The 15,377-nt window shown below is 48.0% G+C and overlaps 1 protein-coding gene across 1 annotated transcript; it reads right to left on the bottom strand.

Moving 5' to 3' along the window:
- Positions 1-2,512: 2,512 nt before the first annotated feature.
- Positions 2,513-12,606, bottom strand: BSPH1 (binder of sperm protein homolog 1). Its single transcript, XM_070402573.1, has 6 exons — positions 12,557-12,606; positions 12,315-12,403; positions 8,327-8,347; positions 4,552-4,581; positions 3,326-3,457; positions 2,513-2,676 (listed from the first exon to the last, which is right to left on the bottom strand). The coding sequence occupies exons 1-6, from the start codon at positions 12,604-12,606 to the stop codon at positions 2,513-2,515; spliced, it is 486 nt and encodes a 161-aa protein (XP_070258674.1).
- Positions 12,607-15,377: the final 2,771 nt, after the last annotated feature.

Genomic DNA, 15,377 nt, shown 5'->3' with positions numbered 1-15,377 from the left:
CTTAGAAGTGCATGGACTAGAGGGCCGAGTGGGCAGCGTCGCTTCTGTAGGAGAAAAGAGCACAAAGAAGAGAAAGATCTCCTCTGGAGACTGGCTGGGGAGGAGAAAAGGGAGGGAGACACTGTAGGATATCACTAAATAAAACCAAAAAATTAAAGAAAGCAAACTTTCCCACCTTAAAAGCTATCCTGGTGCCCTAATCAGCTTGGGTCAGTGGATAGAGCTCAGCCTATGGCCTCAAGGGTCCCAGGGTCCATTCCGGCCAAGGGCATGTACCTTGGTTGCGGGCACATCCCCAGTAAGAGGTGTGCAGGAGGCGGCTGATCGATGTTTCTCTCTCATCGATGTTTCTAACTCTAGCCCTCCCCCTTCCTCTCTGTAAGAAATCAATAAAATATATTAAAAAAAAAAAAAAAAAAAGCTATCCTTGAAATAAGCTGCCCTTCACTACCTGGACGGCAGAGGGCGCCCTCGAGCTGGGAATCTTACAAACTACTCCACCCCGCCCACCGGGCTGTGAAATTCGCAGACACGCGCAGAACCACGAAAAATTGGGAGTTCCCTCCCCCACGGGCCCGGGTTCAGCTTTCACGCTGCAAATAGGTTTCCTTTTCGCTGTTTATTTAGCGCTGCGCTGGGTGCTTTGTGTCGGGGAGGGTTTTGCTGTGTAACGTGCGGTGCTGAAGTACAAGCTGGCGCCCCGGGCACAAGGAGGAAACTCGCCTCGGGCTCCAGGGACAGCGCGCGGGCTGTGCGCTCAGTGAGTCAACAACATACACCGAATAGGTGTCTCCGGACGGAAGCACACGTCTGGTCGGGTCGTGTACTGAGCAGCTGATGGGCATGTGCCAACGCTGCCTGCAGGAGCCCAGCCCTGTGCTGCCCACCGGCCATGGTTCAGGGCTCGCTCGTTCAGGGTTCACAGCCACTGCGTAGAACGCAGCTGCCACACATAATGTGTCACCTTATTCCCTGTGCACGAAGCACCACGAGACGTCTATTCTCCTTATTTTATTTTATTTATTTACTAGAGGCCCGATGCACGAAAATTCGTGCAAGAGTAGGCCTTCCTTCCCGCCCCCCCGGCTGCCGGCACTGGCTTCCCTCCGGCCCCGGCTTCATCAGGAAGGACGTCCGGAATGACATTCGGAAGACGTCGGTCTAATGAGGATATTGCCCTTTTATTATCATAGAATTTTTAATATTTTTTTATTGATTTCAGAGAAGAAGGGAGAGGGGGAGAGAGAGAGAAACATCAATGATGAGAGAGAATCATGGATCGGTTGCCTCCTGCAGCCCACCCCCACACTCCTTCTGGGGATCGAGTCTGCAACCCCCGGGATGTGCCCTTGACCTGGAATCCAACTGCGACCTCCTGGTTCATAGGTCAACGCTCAACCACTGAGCCACGCCAGCTGGGCTGTTTAGCTTTATTTTTTAAATATTATTTTTCCATCACCGTTTCTCCCCTCTATGCCCTCTTCCACCTGCTCCCACCCCCGCACCCCCCTGGTTAGCTGTTTGCTTTTATCGCCGGTTGATATTGTAGCAGCCCTATAGCCATGTACCTCTTTGAAAATTAGTTAATGCACCTGACTCATCGTTTCTGAAAATGGTGCCAGTGTTCACCTCAAGGGGTTGTTATAGAGCTTGGTCATAACGCACATAGCATATCATCTGTTCTCGTTGTTCCATAAGCTGTAATGGTGGAGACATAAAGCTTGCTGATTTCCTGGAAACGGGGACCTCCCACCAGGTAACCGGCTCCCTTCGGCCTCGTTGCCCGGTGCACATGGTTCGCATCTGAGTTGCTTCACCCTCCGATAACACTGCACAGGCAACGCGTGTTCCCACCTCAGGTCACACTCGGTTATCATTTTGTTCTGTTTCAAAAAGAAGTCGTGCCCCAGCTGCTTTGGCTCAGTGGCTCGAGCGTCAGCCTGCAGACTGAAGGGTCCCGGGTTCAATTCCGGTCAAGGGCACATGCCGGGGGTTGCAGACTCGATCCCCAGTAGGGGGTGTGCAGGAGGCAGCCGATCCATGATTCTCTCTCATAATCTCTCTCTCTCTCTCCCTCTCCCTTCCTCTCTGAAATCAATAAAAATCTATTTTTACGAAAAAGAATTCTTAACTCGGGTGATGCGTTTCATAGTGGCCTTTATTTGGGGGAGCAGTTTTAGATTCACAACAACATTGAGCCGAGTTCTCACAGACTCCCTGACCCCACACGTAAGCACACCTTCCCCAGGATCAACACTCCCCGCCCCCACCCCCCACCCCCAGGCTGGGGCATGTGTGACCGCCCATGACCTTCACACCTCACTATCACCCCCAGTCCATGCACTAGGCCTCATGGGACACAGTTAGCAGGGGAAAGCGCTGAGGTTAGGATACGGGTCTCCATACAAAAGCCCACCACCAGAATCAAAACCCCATGTTCCTCGCAGACCGGATCCCCTCCCCTCCCCAGCAAACACTGTGGGCTCGCTCCCCTGAGGTTCCATGCGCCCCTTCAGGGTTGAGGCAAGTACATGTCATCGCAATACCTCCAGACCTTCTCTATGTTGAAATTCTGAGTCAGCGAGCACCATCTTTTCCCAAATGCTTCCGAGTCGTCCGTACACCCCCAGTAGATGGTGCGTCTGAACCAGAAGGGAAACACGCATTTTGCGAAGTCTGCAGAGAAGAAAGAAGCCATGGGAATAAGAAACCTTCCTATCCGGTGCCTCCTCTTCATCCTAACACACACACACACACACACGCACGCACACCCGCGCACGCGCGCAGGAGCACGAGAGCGCGCGCACTTTTCCACTCTGGCTCTATTCCACCCAACGCACACGGCAGCGGCATTGGAGGCGGGCAGGGGTCCTGCAGCTGACAGATGTATCTGCATGCGCTTGAAGCACTCGCCTGTCTTTGGTGCCCTGTGGTTTTCGTACCATCAGAGACCTGCACACAACTTATTTTCACAGCGTAATGGCCTGCGCGTTCCATTTGTTTTGTTAATCCTCACCCAAGGATATTTTCCCAATGGTTTTTAGGAAAAGTGGAAGGGAAGGGTAAAGGAGAGAGAGAGAGAGAGAGAGAGAGAGAGAGAAACATCGATGTGAGAGCAACCCATCAGTTGGTTGCCTCCCGCAGGTGTCCCCAACCCAAGTACATGCCCTTCACTGGAGTCGAACCCGCAACCCTTCAGTCCACAGGTCAGCGCTCCCACCACTGAGCCAAGTGGCACTAGGACTGTGCGTCCCATGTATGAGGATCTCAGAGAAGCTCAGCGCTGGGCCCAAGATGCCCCCCTGAGGTCCCCAGAGGCACTCACCATTCTCGGAGCAGTACTTCCAGTAGCCTTCAAAGTTCTCCGTCAAGGAGCACCACTTGTGCTTGGCCTTGAACTTGACACAGTCGTAGAACAGGCTGCTCTTATAGCGGAACGGAAAGAAACACTTGCCATCTAGAGAAAACGAACGCACTGACTCCATCTCTGGGCGGCGGGTTGAGGTGCTGCCACTCCCCTCTTCTCCGAAGGGTGGTTCCGCCCGGCCTGGAGCCCCGCCTCGGTTCTGCTGGAGCTTCTCCACCCCCAGAAGCGGGGCTGCTGGGCCTCTCTCCCCAAGAAGGGTTAGCTTGAGACACTCACCCCTGTCCCACTATTCCCATCGCATGAACGGCCTTGACATTTGGCTTAGCATCCGGCCCCAGTTCCAGAAACCGACCCTAAGCTTAGAAACATACGTGTGGCCATTTATCTATTAAACGATTTCCCTTCTGCCTCTTTTCTTCACCCTCTTCCTTCTTCACACACACCCATGTGCACACACACGTGCACACAGACACACAGAATGTAGATAGGCTGGCTTGTATCTTTCCACACTTTTTCCAGGCCCATACGGATGTCTGAATCTACCCATCTCTCTCTGTATATATAAAAGCCTAAGCAACCGTTACGACCAAATGACCAGAATGACCAGAACGACCGGTCGGCTAGTCGCTATGACTTGCACTGACCACCAGGGGGCAGACACTCAACGCAGGAGCTGCCCCCTGGTGGTCAGTGTGCTCCCACAGGGGGAGCACCACTCAGCCAGAAGCCAGGCTCACAGCTGGTGAGCACAGCTCCGAAACAGGAGCCTCTCACAACTCCACGGCAGTCCTACCAATCGGCAGCGGCAAGCACAGCAGGCCGGGATGAGCACTATTTTTATGGCTTATTTAAATATCTGATAACACAGGTGCTTCTCCACCAGCACTACTTTTGTTCATGATTTTTAAATCTGTTTACAGGTACTTATATCACATTTTATGAAAGGAGAAAAAGGAATTTGTTGTTGTTAATCCTCACCTGAGGATATTTTTTTATTTTATAGATATAGATATAGATATAGATATAGATAGATATATAGATATTTAGAGAGAGTTAAAAGGGGGGAGAGAAGGGGAGAGACAGAGAAACATCTGGAACCAGCAACCCTTCAGTGGGCAGGCCAGCGCTCTAACCACTGACCCACACCAGCCAGGGCCATAGTAAACGTTTTATGGTCAACTTACGTTTTATTTCTGGAAAGTAAGGCATCGTTTCTGAAAAATAAAATTTGAAGCTGATGTTTATTTCGCTGTCATGTCTTCCAACCAAGAACACGGCGTGAGAGTCTGTCTTTCAGAATCGCTTTCTGTTCTTCAGGATGATGTTGTCGTTGACTTCCCCTAAGTCCTGCACGTTGCTTGCCAATTTCACTCCACGGCGGTTTTCACCATGGATGTAAAGTAGAGTGCTTCCTTTTTCATCAAAGTGTAGTAAGTTCTTACCAGCAAGGAGAAAAAATGATTGACTGTATGTTTGTCTTATATCCAGCCACATAGCCAGATTCTCCTGTTGAAACTCGTCATCTTTCCCAGTGCTCCTAGGGACTTTTAAGTCTACAGTCATAAAATAATGCTGCTCATCATTTTCTGTAGGCTTACAGGCTATTTCCTTTTTGCAATATCACCTACGTTAGAACACCCCCTCCCCCCGATAATGTGAACGAGCACTGGTCAAAGTAGACACCCCTGACCTCTGTACTTCCCTGGTTTTGGTTGGGATGACATTCAGGTTAAGAATGTTCATTTTAGCATGGCTAATAATAGCACAAAAAACAGAAATCAATCCAAAAATGTTCATCACTAAAGGAATTTTAAAGTAAAATATGGCTTTATAACGTCGTACGGGCAAAGAGGAGATAGAACATAGGCATGGAAAATTTTGGACTTCATCTGTAGGTGACAAAAGGCATCTCTTATTTCGTTATGTTCTATAAGACTAGTTCTGCAAAATGAAAGTCACATTATAAGGTTGTATATAATGAAATATTTGATCGCGTGAAAATATTAACAGTAAAATTGATTGCTCTCTTCCTTTTCCTTAATGATTTTTAACATAGAATGTACTTTTTTTATGTTCAAGGGCATGAAGTAGCAGTTTTGCATAAAAAAATATGATTTCTTACAGGAAAAAAATATATAATGTTCAACAACTTCACGTTTTATTGGGAAATATAAAAAGAAACTGTAGGTGGAGAAACCAAGATGGCGGCATAGGTAAACACCTGAAATTGCTGCCTCGCACAACCACTTCAAAAATACAACTAAAAGACAGAACGGGCATCATCCAGAACTACAGGAAGGCTGGCTGAGCAGAAATTCTACAACTAGAAGGAAAGAGAAAAGCACACTGAGACTCAGAGGAGGTGCAGGAGTAAAGTGCAGAGGGACGGAGGCGCGTGCCCGCGGAAAGGGCTGGCAACGGAGGACGCCGGTGTCTTTTTCAATCGGGAGTGAGTCTCAAGCTTCCGACTGCTCTTAACTCCAGTTTCAGGTGAGTTTCTGGGGACCCAGACTAATACAGGAGAAACTGGACTGTCTGGCAGCAGGCAGAACTCGAGGGCGGCTTTCTCTCAGGTGCTTGTAGCGATTACTGCGGGACACTGAGACGATTCACTGAGACGCAGGGCCTCTTAGGGCAGGACTGAGGACCAGCCATAGCTGTTTGCTCCATCCTGTTGATTCCTTGAGACCCCGCCCCACCCAAGCTGCGAGCAGAGGCTTTTGCATATGAATGGGCTGGCCCTTTGAGATCTAAAATTACCTAACAGACTGCAGCTGGGTCAGAGAGACCCAGAACATCCAAAAGAAGGCCCAAGGCCCCACAGCAGCTTGCATTGCTTCACAGCTGGGCCTCATCTGGGCACCTCCAAACCCCAAACAAGGAAGAGGAATCTGCAGATCTCTCCGTAGCTCCTGCTGGGTAGGCTCAGGCAGAGGCTAAATTAGCACCTCCTTAGAGATCCAAGAGCCCGTGTACCTAGTGGTCAGAGTGGGACCATCCAGATTACAACTCCTCAGATCCATAAGGGACACACTTAGGGGGCAGACTCAGTGAGCACCAAAGCCCCACTGAAGCAAGTCTTGCCCCAGAAGGGTGTCTTCAGCACAGAAGTTCTCCCATTGCAGACACAGCTGATTCTCACAGACAATTGGCCTGGAGGTCAAATCCTCCCAGTGATACCAACTACAATCAAGGCTTAACTACAACAAGACTGTGCACAAAGCCCACAAAGGGGTGCACCAACAGTGTCCACCTCAGGTAATTGGGGAGGCTGAGCCACTGAGCCCTATAGGACACCTAGCACACAAAGCCACTCTGTCAACACAGGGAAGCAGCCAAAATGCAGAGAAATAGAAACAGATCACAAATGACAGAAATGGAGGAAAGCAAACTACTGGATATAGAGTTCAAAACCACGGTTTTTCAAGAATTTTCTAGAAACCGCCGATAAATTTATTGAGACCCTCGAGGATATGAAAAAGGACCAACTAGAAATTAAGCATACACTGACTGAAATAAAGAATAATATACAGAGATCCAACAGCAGACAAGAGGATCCCAGAATCAAGTCAAAGATTGGAAATACGAAGAAGCAAAAAACACCCAACCGGAAAAGCAAAAAGAAAAAAGAATCCAAAAATATCAAGATAGTGTAAGGAGCCTCTGGGACAGCTTCAAGCGTACCAACACCCCAATTATAGGGGTGCCAGAAGAAGAGAGAGAGCAAGATATTGAAAACCTATTTGAAGAAATCATGACAGAAAACTTCCCCTACCTGGTGAAAGAAATGGACTTACAAGTCCAGGAAGCGCAGAGAACCCCAAACAAAAGGAATCCAAAGAGGACCACACCAAGACACATCATAATTAAAATGCCAAGAGCAAAAGACAAAGAGAGAATCTTAAAAGCAGCAAGAGAAAGAAAATCAGTTACCTACAAGGGAGTACCCATACAACTGTCAGCTGATTTCTCAACAGAAACCATGCAGGCCAGAAAGGGAGTGGCAAGAAATATTCAAAGTGATGAATAGCAAGAACCTACAACCAAGACTACTTTATCCAGCAAAGCCATCATTCAGAATTGAAGGGCAGATAAAGAGCTTCACTGATAAGAAAAAGCTAAAGGAGTTCATCACCACCAAACCAGTATTATATGAAATGCTGAAAGGTATCCTTTAAGAAGAGGAAGAAGAAGAAAAAGGTAAAGATACAAATTAGGAACAACAAATACATATCTATCAACAAGTGAATCTGAAAATCAGGTGAATAAAAAATCTGATGAACAGAGTAAACTGGTGAATATAATAGAATCAGGGACATAGAAAGGGAGTGGACTGACAATTATCGGGGGGGAAAGGGGTGTGGGGGATGCGGGAAGAGACTGGACAAAAATTGTACACCTATGGATGAGGACAGTGGGGGGGAGTAAGGGCAGAGGGTGGGGTGGGAACTGGGTGGAGGGGAGCTATGGGGGAAAAAAGGAGGAACAACTGTAATAATCTGAACCATAAATATTAAAAAATAAATAAATAAAAAAGAAACTGTAATAAAAGAGTTTTGAGTCACTCACCTGCCGTTGCCATATCATAAACTGAAAGACACAATTTTAAACAAATATTTATTTCACTAGAGTTAGCCTTGGAAATAAAATACATTTTACCAAATTATATCCTAGTAATCATAATATTTTAAAGGTGAGGCATCCAAATTTCAATAGGGCTCATTTTTAATGAAATATTTGATCACAAGAAAATATTAACAGTAAAATTGATTGCTCTCTTCCTTTTCCTTGATGATTTTTAACATAGAATGTACTTTTTTTATGTTCAAGGACATAAAGTAGCAGTTTTTCATGAAAAACATGATTTCTTACAGGAAAAAATATATAATGTTCAACAACTTCACATTTGATTGCAAAATATAAAAAGAAACTGTAATAAAAGAGTTTTGAGCCACTCACCTGCAGTTGGCACATCATAATCTGAAAGACACAATTTCAAACAAATATTTATTTCACTAGATTTAGCCTTGGAAATAAAATAAATTTTACCAAATTATATCCTAGTAATCGTAATATTTTAAAGGTGATGCATCCAAATTTCAATCGTGCTCATTTTTAATAGCGTGATTAGAAATTAGATTTCTAATTTTCCCCTTTGCCTTAACTATAGTTTCCAAATATTGTTATTGAACAGGACAAATTAAAATTATTTTTAAAACAAAAAAATTCAGCAGGCAACAGCAATTAACTTCTTCCACACTTTCCTGCAAAATAAACCACATCATAGTAGGAAAAAAATGTGTTCTATCATTTCGCCCTTCTTTTCTGTTCTTATTTCTTATTGGTCCTCTCTGAAAGGTACAAGTTGAAGAACATTTTATGGAAGTATCCTTGGCTTTTACAATGAGATCAAATTAGTTTTAGCATCTGCTAAAAAAAGAACCTTTGCATTCAACTCGATAGGTTCGGTGTGCCTCAGTTGATTGGGCATCGTCCTGTGCACCCAGAGGCCACCGGTCGATTCCTGGTCAGGGCACATGCCCGGGTTGTGGACTCAATCCCCAACAGGGGACCAGCAGGAGGCAGCTCATCGATGTTTCTCTCTCACATCCCTGTTTTTCTTTCTCCCTCTCCCTTCCTCTCTCAAAAAAATTAAATAAAATAAATTTTAAATAACTGTGAATGAACATGTACCTCAGTGCTCTGCAGCACACACAGAGCATAGAAAGCACTTAGCAGATGGTGACAATTTTGTTGCAAGGATAAGGGGTTCTCTTCTTACAGAAATCATTATAATTTCCTCCCCTATCCGATGACTCGCTCAGGTCGGCAATACATGTTCACAAACCATAGAGCACTTATATCCACTAAAAATTGCTCCAGAATTCAAGTTTAGGGGCCTTTAGTGTCTGGCAAATATTGAAGTTACAGGAAATCTCAAAGAAAGTAATAAGGCATTGGCCATTGTTCGCAGATCTTCAACTGCTTCTCTAAGACCAGGACGCAGGCTGCATCTCGGTGCCTGTAGGTTCTAAACAGGCAACCTGTACAAAAGATGAAACTTCTTTCTCTAGGAGCAGGAAATGCGGCAGCAAGAGGGAGAGAGTCCCTTACAAGTGAAAAGTTCCAGTAGGAGGACACAAATATGCACGGACAGTGCGGAGATGTGGCTAAAGAAGGGGAGGGTTGAGGGGGTGCGGGGGGTGGTAAGAGATCAACCGAAGGACTTGTGTGCATGCCTATAAGCATAACCAATGGACGCAAGACACTGGGAGGGGGGTGAGGGCATGTGCAGGGGGTAGGGGAGGCTGGGGGAAGGTCAATTGGGGGGAAAAAGGAGACATATGTACTACTATTTGTAATACTTTAAACAAGAAAAAATGTTAAAGGAAGGGAGGAAGGAAGGAAGGAAGGAAGGAAGGAAGGAAGGAAGGAAGAAAGGAAGGAAGGAAGGAAGGAAGGAAGGAAGGAAGGAAGGAAGGAAGGAAGGAAGAAAGAAAGAAAGAAAGAAAGAAAAAGAAAGGAAGATGCTCTCTCCCCAGCTGGCGTGGCTCAATGGTTGAGCGTCGACCTATGAACCAGGAGGTTATGGTTCGATTCCAGGTCAGGGCACATGCCCAGGTTGTGGGTTCCATCCCGCGGCGGGGCGCATACGGGAGGTAACCAATTGATGTTTCTCTCTCTCTCCCTGTCCCTTTTTCTCTCTTTAAAATCAATGAAAACATATCCTCAGGTGAGGATTAGAAAAAGAAAGGAAATAGGCTATCTCAGAATCTTTAGCGCAAATCCCAGTTGTCACTCGCTATCTGAGTGGCTTTAGGAATATGACTGAGCCCCTCTGTGCCTCGGATTCTCTCCTACAAAACTAGGGCCATGATGTCACCTGCCTGGTGGGTTATTATGAGGAACGGATATATTATGCATATAAACTCCTTAGAATAGCATCCGGAACAAAGAAAGCACTTTGCTCTTGCTCCCAACAATGTCCTAACCATTGAACTGTCAGCAGCAGCATCACCATCTTCATCACCGTCGCCTTTACTTCATCACCACTGTCTGTCATTAGTAAGATCCAGGCTAGTCTTCGGGGAGGGCTTGGTGGTGTTTCTGATATGGAACACGATATGTTTTTTCATGTTTGTCACCCTTCTCACTCCCTCCTGAATTCTACTCTCAGGGATTCATGCCTTTGGAGCTGTCGCTGTCTAAATGGAAATCCCTTCCTCAAGGAAAGAGAAATGAAGACGAGACCACTGGGGTACGGAGGGGAGGCCAACGCACTGAGCCTCTTCCATGTCCCGGGCGCTACGCCGAACGCATCAGAACGTTGGGAGACAAGCATTCTGTCCACCGTCGCACAGACCAGAGAACTAACACCCCGAAGAGGCAACTGGGCTCCGTAAGGTTCCTGAGTGGGTCTGGCTGTGGTATCACATGATCTCACTCCTCTGTGGGATCTAATGAACAAATAAACTGACGAACAAAATAGATCCAGAGACATAAAAGCAAAGAATAGAATGCAGAATCTCAGAGGGAAGGCAGGGGTGGGTGGGAAGAGATAAAGCAAAGAATTCATATGCGTGTCTGCATAACCCGCGGACACAGACAATAGTGTGGTGAAGGCCTGTGAGGGGAGGGCGGGGTGGTGGGGAGGGAGTTAATGAGGGAAAAGGGGACAGCTTAATACTTTCAACAATAAAGATAAATTGAGAGAGAGAGAGAGAGAGAGAGAGAGAGAGAGAGAGATGGATCAGTTGCCTCCTGTATACACGGAATCCTAGGTATGTGCCCTGACCCAGAATGGAACCTGCAACCTTTGGGTGGGTGTGACAATGCTTCCTGCAGCTGAGCCGCCGGCCAGGGCTCTGAGACTCCTCACGCGGAGATAATATGCGGGAAAACATGACGGGATGTTTCAGGAGGCCAGACCCTCACATGGAAGAGGTTTAGGGCCATCTTCACCAGGTCTTCCCCTTCTATGGGTGTTTTAAATGCACACGCAGAAGTGATATCCCATAAAGAGATGTCTGTCTGGGTCAAACACTGCTCTTTGTCAATCAGCAGGAAATGAAACATCCAACTGATAAGCAAGCAGTGCTCACAGCTCACTGAAGAACATCTTTTCTTTTTTTCTGGTTGTTTATGGGGTTTTTTTAGACCTTTATCAACCCCCGTGTTTGATTTCTTTTTCTGCAAAGATGGCCTGGAAATATTTACAGTCCTGCATGCGCCCTAGCCGGTTTGGCTCAGTGGGTAGAGTGTTGGCCTTCGGACTGAAGGGTCCCAGGTTCGATTCTGATCAAGGGCACATGCCCTGGTTTCGGGCTCAATCCCCAGTAGGGGGCGTGCAGGAGGCAGCTGATCCATGATTCTCTCTCATCATTGATGTTTCTCTCTCTCTCCCTCTCCCTTCCTCTCTGAAATCAATAAAAATATATTTAAAAAAATAATGAAGTCGTGCATGCAAGATCCTGGTCCCTGGCCATCCCATAAAACAGTGGCTTTGGCAGCTCTGGGTAACCCTCGCCACATTCCTGGGAAATGCATCCGCCACGAAATCTCTTCCTCTGTCATCAAATTATCGTTGTTGAAGGTGACATGTTTGGTAAAGGAACGAGACAGGCGTCCCAAACCTTCGTTTCCTTGCAAACCCCTACAGGAGGCATTTAACACAGACTGGGATGGAGGGAGGCACCGCTTCTGTCAGTAGAACTTTCCAGCTGACATTCCCGGTCTTTCGTGTGTATTACTGGAGTCCCTTTTTATGTTTTCTTTTGTTTTGTTTGAAAGCCCAGCAGTGGACCATGTGTGTGAACTGGACAATGTAGAGAGCGTCTTTCTCCTTCTCGGAGCCCAAGACATAAGGGTGAGCCTCGCCCTCCCGGGGCCCGGCCTCCGTGGCCCAGGCAGGTGTGCCCAGCCCCACACACCGTCCCAAACTCCTCACCTTCGGCGCCGATGGCGCTGAGGAGCCCGCAGGCCCACGCCAGCAGGAGCCCCGATCGCCGTCCTCCCATGCTCCTCCTCCGGCCGGGACTGGGGAGCCCAGATCACCCTCAGGGTTTATAACCACAGCCAGGCCTCCTCCTACTCCCTCCTCCCTCCTCCTTCCATCCCCCCTTCCTCCTCCTCCTCCTCCTCTCCCTGGCTCCACTGTCCCAACTCCTCCTTCTCTGGTCCCCTTCCTACTTCTCATCTCCTTCCTTCTCCTCCTCCTCCTCCTCCTCCTCCTGCTCCATCTCCTCCTCCTCATCTTCTCTCTCTCTCCTGCCCTCTGTCTGTCTCTGCTCTCTCCCCTTCTCCCTCCCTCCTCCACCTCTTCTCCCTGGCCCTCCTCCCTCCTTCTTCCTCCTCTTTCTTCTCCTTTTTCTCCTTTCCTCCCTCCCTCTCTCTGCCCCAAAGCCAGATACCTACTCTGCATAGGAAGAAATACAGAAGAAAAAAAATACTTAATTGGCACTAACTATAGACAAGAGAGTCACCGAAATACGTTCAATAAAAAATAAATAAATATAGGCGAGGATTTGAAATTCCTGATGAAGAATTTCAGGTTGTTGCCAAGACAACAGTCTTCAAGAATCAAGGCAGCCACAGGCATATCTGTGCCCTAGAGGAGCATGGGAGGACGGCCTGTGCCCCCACAGCAAGGAAGGGGGGGTCTATCAGTGTCTGCAAGCTGGGTGTCTGCAAGCCGGGGCAGAAGTCCCTGGCACGGCTCGGGGAGGCTCGGGGAGGCTGCAGGAGCAGCGGGTTTGCTTCTTCTTCGTGTTCGTCCCACGGAGCCTCCGTGCAAGAGCCCTGTGCCCCGGCCACGCTTGGCGATTCGCCTAAAGAGCCGCGGGGCCTTGCAGTTCTCAGGAGTGAGTGACGCAAGATGCACAGTCACCGACATTTCCCAACTCTGGAACGTGAGACTAATTGCAAATTCTGAAACACACTGCCTTGTATTCTTTTTTTAAAAAAAAATATGCTTTTATTGATTTCAGAGAGAGAGGAAGAGAGGGAGAAAGAGAGAGAAACATCGATTGGTTGCCTCCCATACGGAGCCCAACTGGGGGTGGAACCCACAACTAGGGCCCATGTACCAGCCGGGAATTGAACCGGCGGCGGCGACCTTCTGATGGACGGGATGATGCTCAACCCACTGAGCCACATTGGCCAAGGCTACTGACAGCATTTCTACATCTAAAGTATATGAGATCCCCTTGCTGGTGGGTCTACAATGCAGGCTCATATTTAGAGGTGAATGTTGCCCTGGCTGGTTTGGCTCAGTGGATAGAGCATCGGCCTGCGAACTGAAGGGTCACGAGTTTGACTCTGGTCAAGGGCACATGCCTGGGTTGCAGACTTGATCCCCATTGGGTGGTGTGCAGGAGGCAGCTGAGCAATGATTCTCTCTCATCATTGATGTTTCTATCTCTCTCTCCCTCTCCCTTCCTCTCTGAAATCAATAAAAATATATTAAATACATATATATAAAATAAAGGTGAATGTTAACATAATGAAATGAATTTAAAACATGACTTGTTAGCACTGCTGAGGTTTTGCATATTAAAAATGAAAACGGCCTCAATGATCTCAATGAATATTGGTCCAAGCATTTGGGGATTCCAGGACAGATACTGAGAGAGGTAATTGGACTGTCTAACCAAAAGTCCAGGTCACGGCTGGGGTGGCTCAGTGGTTGAGCATCAACCCATCAACCAGGAGGTCATGGTTGAATTCCCGATCAGGCACATGCCCAGGTTTTGGACTTGATTCTCCAGTAGGGGGCATGCAGGAGGCAGCCGATCAATGATTTTCATCATTAATGCTTCTCTCTCTCTCTCTCTCTCCCTCTCCTTTCCTCTTTCTGAAATCGGGGAGTGGCGGATGGGGGGAGGGTTAATCAGGGGGAAAAAGAGACATGTAAGAGAGACATTGCCCTGCCGGCGTGGCTCAGTGGTTGAGCTTTGACCTGTGAACCAGGAGATCACAGCTCGATTCCCAGTCAGGGCACTTCCCTGGTATGGGGCCTGCAGGAGGCAGCCAGTCAATGATCCTCTCTCATCATTGATGTTTCTGTCTGTCCCTCCCTCTCCCTTCCTCTCTAAAATCAATAAAAAATATATTTTAAAAAATAATAAATAAAAATAAAATAAAATGAGGCCCCCAACTACACTGTTTCAGCCCCACCATCCCCACCCATTGGCTGTATGGCTTTTGCCAAGTCCCTCAACACATCTGTGCCTCAGTTCCCCCATCTGCAAACCGAGGAGTCCTGCTTGGGACCCACGGTGCCCCTGGGTAAGGCCCCGCACGCCCACCCTCTGATGCCAAGGGAGGGCCTGTGGGCTGTTAAGGAGCTTTCCGATGATGGAATAGAGTTCCAACACCAGGCGAAAGCACCGTGTGTCCGAGGGCCGGTCCTGGTTCCTGGGGCTCTTGTCTCTCATTATTCAGCTGCTCCCCATCCTCTTCCTCGTGGCTGTCGAAGGAGGCGCCCTTTCCCCTCCGCTCATTACTATTCCTGCCCGAGGCTCCAGCCCCCGTAAAGCCCATTAATGCACACATGATTGAACCTTATGGGCTGATGAATATGGATGCACGCAGGTCAGGGCCTGGCTCACCACGGGGCCATTCCGTCCAGAAGGGCCCCCTTGTGACCAGTCACTCAAAACGTTCCCCGAGGCTATAGCTCATCCTACAGATAGGCCGGGGCCGCGCGGGAGGGCCAGCCCCCAGACAGTCCAGAGGCCGTGGGAGCAGGACCCGAACTCTGGCCAAGAAGGACGCTCTCACAGGTACAACTCAACGAGAAACCTGGGGGTGGGTGAGAAGCCAGGCCTGCGCCCCCACAGCAAGGAAGGGGGGTCTGGGGCAGCCTGTCCACTGGGGAAAGGTCCCGGGAGCCACCTGGGCCAATGGGCGGTTTCTAGGATGACACCTCCTTTTTAGAAAGTCATTGGAACAGGAGCCATTTATTTTTATTTTTTTAAACTAATGATACATTGCTATCTTTCTTTTTTAT

This window comes from Myotis yumanensis, unplaced genomic scaffold (assembly GCF_028538775.1).
Source record: "Myotis yumanensis isolate MYYU_CA2020_CCGP unplaced genomic scaffold, mMyoYum1.0.hap1 SCAF_23, whole genome shotgun sequence".
Lineage (NCBI taxonomy): Eukaryota > Metazoa > Chordata > Mammalia > Chiroptera > Vespertilionidae > Myotis > Myotis yumanensis.
The sequence above is the reverse complement of the archived record's forward strand: the minus strand, read 5'-3'. Positions and strand labels throughout refer to the sequence as shown.

Coding starts and splice junctions, on each gene's coding strand:
- BSPH1 (XM_070402573.1), bottom strand. CDS start 12,606: ATGGAGCAGGAGGAGGAGGAGGAGGAGGAGGAGAAGGAAGGAGATGAG. Junction 12,404..12,556: donor GAGAAGGAAGGAGATGAGAA/GTAGGAAGGGGA, acceptor TGGGCTCCCCAG/TCCCGGCCGGAGGAGGAGCA. Junction 4,582..8,326: donor TTATGATGTGCCAACTGCAG/GTGAGTGGCTCA, acceptor TTTATTTTTCAG/AAACGATGCCTTACTTTCCA.